This window comes from Grus americana (genome assembly GCF_028858705.1).
Source record: "Grus americana isolate bGruAme1 chromosome 32 unlocalized genomic scaffold, bGruAme1.mat SUPER_32_unloc_7, whole genome shotgun sequence".
Taxonomy (NCBI): domain Eukaryota; kingdom Metazoa; phylum Chordata; class Aves; order Gruiformes; family Gruidae; genus Grus; species Grus americana.
Genome location: NW_026561318.1, coordinates 24,381 through 30,577, shown reverse-complemented (window position 1 = coordinate 30,577; position 6,197 = coordinate 24,381). Strand labels below are relative to the sequence as shown.

At 55.6% G+C, this 6,197-nt stretch overlaps 1 protein-coding gene across 1 annotated transcript; it reads right to left on the bottom strand.

Annotated features, from left to right (window-relative positions):
• Window positions 1-2,094: 2,094 nt before the first annotated feature.
• Window positions 2,095-5,878, bottom strand: LOC129200143 (killer cell lectin-like receptor subfamily B member 1A; the record flags this gene model as incomplete). Its single annotated transcript, XM_054811406.1, has 5 exons — window positions 4,930-5,878; window positions 3,661-3,756; window positions 2,816-2,950; window positions 2,479-2,633; window positions 2,095-2,208 (listed from the first exon to the last, which is right to left on the bottom strand). Coding segments are annotated over exons 1-5 (585 nt in total), but the record flags the coding sequence as incomplete, so codon positions are not given.
• Between the last annotated feature and the right edge of the window lie 319 nt (window positions 5,879-6,197).

Sequence of the window (6,197 nt, the reverse complement as noted above, 5' to 3'; positions counted from 1 at the left end):
AATCAGCGCTCAGGTAGGAGAGAGTGGCGGGAGAGACAGCCAATACGAAGCGCAGGGCTGCGTCTCGATCTGCTCCTTTGCTAAGGAAAACTTCCGCCGCGTGACCCCTCTCAGCGGGGACACGGCGAGGTTTGTTCACTCTCCGTCCCGTCGGTTCGTCCCCAACGCCCACGGCTGCTTCCAGCTGCTCTGGGCTCCTGCAGCAGCACCCGCTCCAGGGGGAGAGCAGCTTGTCCTGGGGACCCCGAGCTGGACGCGGCACTGCGGGGGTCTCCCCAGAGCGGAGCAGAGGGGCAGAATCCCCCCCTCGACCCGCTGCTGGACACGCAGCCCGGCACACGGCTGGCTTTGCGGGCCGACATCCGCAGTAAAATCCCGCCGCAGCGCCTGCTGTGAGTTAGTACGTGTTAACGAGGGGACTGCACGTTTATACCCGCTGGTGTTTACAAGACGCCCCCAGGTTGGATTCTTTTGGGGTACAGCAAGCGAGTCATGAAGCCATTGCTTAGATATGATCAGCATCAAGAGCGGTTTCTCTGCTCCATCTTTACAGCTAGCGTGATCGTTAGCGACCTGGAAAGCTCGTTTGTTTTTTCCATGCTGTAATACACCACACTAGGAGATGAGGCCAGGTAAAGGCATGAGCTCGAGCAGCACTAACAGTTTCAGCAAGTCATTGTACGGTTTTCCCCGCTCAAGAATTCCCCTCTCGCTTGGATTGAGCACAGCGATCTCTGGAATCGAGAATTAAGCTCAAGTCCAAACTCACTTCACCCAGGTCCAGCCCAAACCTCCCACCGCATGACGCTCTCCCACCCCTTTCCGTGAAGCTTTCACCCCCTTGTGCTTCATGGTGGTGAAGAATCCTCACCGCATCCCCTGCGAAGGCAGCGATGGCACAGCGACGCGGAAGGGCGGGCGTCAGGGCTGCCGCAAATGGCCCCTTCCCAGTGCTCCCAGTCCATCCATCCTCACGCGTCCCAGTTCAGACAGCTGTGTTCACGCAGCGAGGACGGGAGGCGGCGCAATGCCACGGGGCAGTCCCACCGAGCTTCCACGCTTGCTCTGAGCTGGGGAAACCCTGGTTTTGGAGGTTACGCTGTAGGGAAAGGCTCTCGGCTCTTCCGCCATCACCACCATGTGGCAGCCGTGGCTTAGACTTGCACCCGTCCCCGTGTCCCCTGTCCCCACCTCCGCTCAGCTCAGTAGGGTCCGGCTGTTTGCCCTCCTTGGATTCTGGACCGAGTACTGCCTTGTGGCGAGCTCGCTTGCTAGGGGTTTAGTTTGGGGTTGCTTTTTTTAATCCCCTGCCCTCTTTTTTTCCTTTTTAACCCTAACGCTCTCACCGCTGCACTTCCTCTCTGCCTTTGCAATGCTGCCACAAGCATCCCTCTCCTCTGCCGTCTGTCAGTCCCTCCGGGTACGGGCCACCTCCTGGGTTACTTGTGCTGTGCCTGGGTGAAAGCACAACCTGAGGATGAGGACGGTCCAGGAGGAAGATTGAAGGGGACGCTGGCACGGGTAGAAATCCCAAAGGCACCTCCCCAGGGGTCGGAGGGGGGCCCTGGTGTGTGCCCTGGAGCCCTGGAAGGGTGAGGCAGGTCCAGGGGTAAGTGCTGGTGGGCAGAAAGGGACGGGCACAAGGGCGGGAAGTTTATCTGGTACAGAAGGATGCACTTTCCAGCCTCCCCCGTTAACAAACTTGCTTGAAAACACCACACAACAGAGCCCAGCTAATGTCATTATTAATTTGCGCATTATTAATCTGGTCGTTGCACAACAGCTCCCGTATTCCCCCACCGAGGGCTGATCGTGGCCCGTCCCCGAGCGTCTCTCCCGGCCACAGACCAGCTTGTGGCCCCCCCGGCTCAGAGCTGGGTGGCTTCTTTCTGGCAGATCCCCTCCAATCCTAAGTGCAGTTTTCGGAGATGATCCTGTCCCCCCTCAGCACCCCGCACCTTCTGCCTTCATCCCAGGGGCTCAACGGGAACCTGCGGGTGCAGGAGGGAGCCCACGTCACAGCACCAGGCCCTCGGGTGACGGTGGAGGTGCCCACACCCCCAACACCCATCCCTCCCCAAAACACTCACTCACCCTCTGGTCCAGGCGGGAGCCGTTCAGCCAGGTCCAGCCCTTCCCGGCGGAGGGGATGGAGAGGCCGATCCAGAAGTAGCGTTTGGGTTTCTGCAGGATTTTGTTTAGGAAAGCCTGGAGCGGGGCAGAGGGCAGGCGGTGATGCCAGCGTGCCATCCCCAACCCGCTCCAGCCCGTCCCCGCACAGCCCCCGTCCCAGGAACGAGCCCCACCGATGTCCCCCACCCTCTGACGCTGGCAAAGGCGCCCTGGATGCTCAGGCACAGGGCTGGGTGCTGAGCCCAGATTTCTGGGCGAGCCCTGAACCCTTCTTCAGGTGCCACCGGCCCCTCGGGTGCAGCCCTGGGACCCGTCCCACGGCCCCGATGCCATCGGTCCCTTTACCAGCTCTTCCTGGTCCCCCGGCATCACCAGCTCGGCCCCCCGATTCCTGCAGTCGTCCTGGCTCTTGCTCCACGACTTGATCATGTCGGTAACCCAGTAACACTTGCTCCCGTGCAGCATCCAGCCCGTGGGGCAGAGCTTGCACCCCTCACCCTCTGAAAGACAGTCAGGGCCATGTTCAGCCATCAAGAAGCCACCTTGTCCCCTGCCCATCCAAAAAGGACAAGTGTTTAAGTCCTGTTTGCTCCCCAGAACACGGGTCGCCCTCAACTTCGCTTGGTTCTCCAGTCTGGGGGTGCTCAAAGTTGCTGGGAAACCTGACGGCCAGGGCAGTTACCTTGCAACTGTGACAAGCAGAGACTTTTCCTCAGCTCCAAGCAGCCTTTCTCCAGGGTGGTGTTGCCATCTCCTACGTTCCCGCTCACGTTTCTGTGGCTTCCTGAGTTCCCCAACTGCTGGTGGAAAACTGAAACTGCAAGGGAAGGATGGAGCAGGGGAGGGGGACTGGGCCCCAGATCCACCCTGCAACAGGGACAGCAGATCCCTACAAAGCCACCGTGCCTCGGCTCGCAGCTTGCGCCCAAAATTGCTCCCACATCCTGAAAGCATCAGCCGCGTTTTCCATGTCTTGGCCCCATGGAGGGCACGGTGCTCAGGGAAGCTCGAGCCTGATCCCTCTGCTCCTTCCTCCATACCCCTGTGCCAAAACCCTGGCAGATCCATCCCCAGAGTTCAAATTCACCTGCAGCACAAGATCCATCAGATCTCCTCACCAAGATCCATCAGTCTCCCACCTGCTTGGCATGGTCTGGGGTGCTGTGGGTCAGGGCGGCGTGAGATACCACCAGCAACATCACCCCAGGCACAAGACTAATTTCAGCAGAGCTCTGCATCACCCTGAGCTCAGCCACAGGGTGTCAAATTGTAACTCTACCACAGCTGAGAAGTTTCCAGTGGTTTCCCCTCATTGACTACCAAAATAGCCAAGTCTCCTCCACCTATCAGCGCTAAGAAATTCTGACCAAAACCCACTTCCCCACACCTTGCACTGAGGTGCAGCAGCCAATGCAGATCATAAAAAAGCAGATTTGCTGCCTACACAAGCACCCCCAGTGCAGGGACCCCCTCCCTGCTTTGGACTGTCCTTCGGCTGTCCCCGTGCCAGCACACAGAGCTACTCACGCCAAAGTCCCATCGCTAACACCGCCACTCCGAGGAGGAGGTTTCCGAGACAGCTGGCCCAGAGAGCAGTTCGGTACCGCTGGGGACAGCCCGATCCTGCGAGGGAAAGAGTTGTCAGGAGAAAAACCACTGCCCCACTCACACAGCAGGCAAGCCAGATCTGCAGTGCAGATTTGGGCTATTTTCTCCCCAAAACCCCTCAGTGGTGGTTCTGCTGGTTGTTCAAAAGCTTTCTTCGATCATCCGCGATTCACCGCTGCCGCCCTCCTGTGTTTCACACTGATCCCACTGGGACTGGGGCAAAGTTACTCGTGATGAGGTTTTACCCAGACATCCAAGACTCCAAGAATCGGGAGTTGCCTGGATGTTATAAAGCCATTATACATTAACTGCTGAACCTGGATGGACCGAGCTCTCCAAGCAGACTTCATCTGAGCAGGGTCGGACAGCCCCATCCTGCTCAAGGAAGCCTGGAGGTAGACTCCTCGCTGCAGAGCTTGAGGCTGGGCGAAGCCCATCTCTCCTCGGCTCTTGTTCCATGAGAAGGAGGCAGGACGATGCTCCTGGACAAAGCCAGAGCTCACCTTGCCCAGCAAAGGGATTAAGGTTCATTATCCACCTAGGAACAAAACAGCTAAGGAAGAATATCTGGTTCCACCTTCGTATCAGCAGGAGCTGGGTTTTGCCCAGCTCTTTGAGATCAAAAGGGATGTGCTTGGTGGAAATCATGAATGCTTGCAAAAAAGAGGGTGCAGCGTGTTGACTGAAGAGGTCCTCACCAGGCAGAGGTCCCTTCCAGAGGAGGGATGAACAGGAATTGAACCTTTTGATGTGGTTTTTTTGATTGTTGGGTTTTTTTTTCCCATAAGCTAGACACCAAAACTAGAGTCAGCAGGAAAAGAGCATGAAATGCCACAATAAGGCAGAGGAAGAAGGAAACGAGATGTGAAACACCACAGCAAGCGCAGGAAAGATGGACCAGGAGTATGGAGATGTGGATCAGGCTATCTAAAGATGTCAGCTGCCCTTAAGCATCACAGGTCCCGGGCTCACACTGAAACGGTGACCCTGGTTCAAAGAAACCCTCCAGCCCTTTCAAGACAAAAGTACCAAAGGGATCCCAACCAGCGGAGGAGATCCCTTAGCACAGCACCGCAGCCACGGGCCCCTTCCCCTCCCTGCACCACCCGGAGGGTGGGAGTCTCCCAACACAACCCCCAGCCCCAAAAAACAAGGAAAACAACTCCCCAAAACCCACGATGCACTTACTGTCGGGCTGAGGAAGTGAATGCTGTTCCCTGCAGCGTTTTGCGGGACCAACATCCAGGTCAGCATAAATAATTTCCCCAGCCATAGCAGGAGAGGTGAGAGGACCACCTCGCTCGAACGGTGGCAACCCAGCAGTCAGTAAATCTGATTTCTCTGAGGTTTTTCACTCCTCCAGCTCAGCTTTGCAAGCTCCTGTCCAAGTGAGAGGTCTGCGAGGAGAAGCGCGAGCCTCCGAACGCTCGGCATGCAGAGTAAGATTGCAAAATAGAGCGTTCGACGTGCCGGCCAGCCCAAAAGTGAAACTTGACGTAGCTTCTGCTGAATTAAGCCAGGGAAAATGAGCTCACATCAAGGGAAGAAACATCTGATAGTAGCAAGAAGCCTTTTCTACTCAAAGCTGAGCCATATTCTTCTAAGGTACTAAAGTCTCCCAAACAAGACACTTTTAACTCTGCGATCTCCCAGAATATTCCTAGTAGGATCGTCAGAGTTGTGATTCTTAGCAAATAAAACAAAACCAGGTCCTTTCCACCCTTACCTCCTCCCTTCAGGCACTTGGAAGGTGTTTTCCAGCCTTGGTCACTGCCACTCCCCACCCAAACCTATTCCAGCATCGCCACCTGCTCCCTGTTACCAATTTCTCTGTAAGCCCAGTGTTTTTTCAGCCCAGGTTTGGAGCACACCACTGTTTCTCTGCTCTGTGGAGCAAGCAAGTGCCAAAAAGCCTGGGAGTCTCTTTGGACACAAAGGGTTAGAAATGAGCCCTTTGAGGGGAAAGGACGGAAAATGTTCCAAACAACTCAAGAAATCTATTTGGTCTTCCTTCACTCCTTCTCTTCAAGAAGTCACTTCCAAGAGACACTCAGATTGTCCCTTTGGAAACCGGGATGCGACTAAACTAATTGGAGGGCAGGAAAGGTGGGAAAGGAAACACAACCCCAAAGTTATAGAAAACAGAGCTAAAAAGGCACCGGGTGACATTTAGTGGTTGGTTTGGCAGACCTGCTCATCTCTTTCTGCACGCGGGCTGAAAAACCCCAGAAAAGGATCTTCCAACCCCAGCGAGGCAAGAGCCAGCCTGCCAGAAGAGCAGGCAGATGCTTCTGGACCTACTGACCCATCCAAACATCAGGTATTTATTCCCATCTAGGAGAAAGGGGTTTCTCTAGAGAGCAAAACCACTCCAGACTTGCAATGTGAGCCTCGTTAACCTGGTTTTTTGTTTTTTTTTTTTTTTTTTTTTTTAAATTTTGCAGCTAGGAACAGCC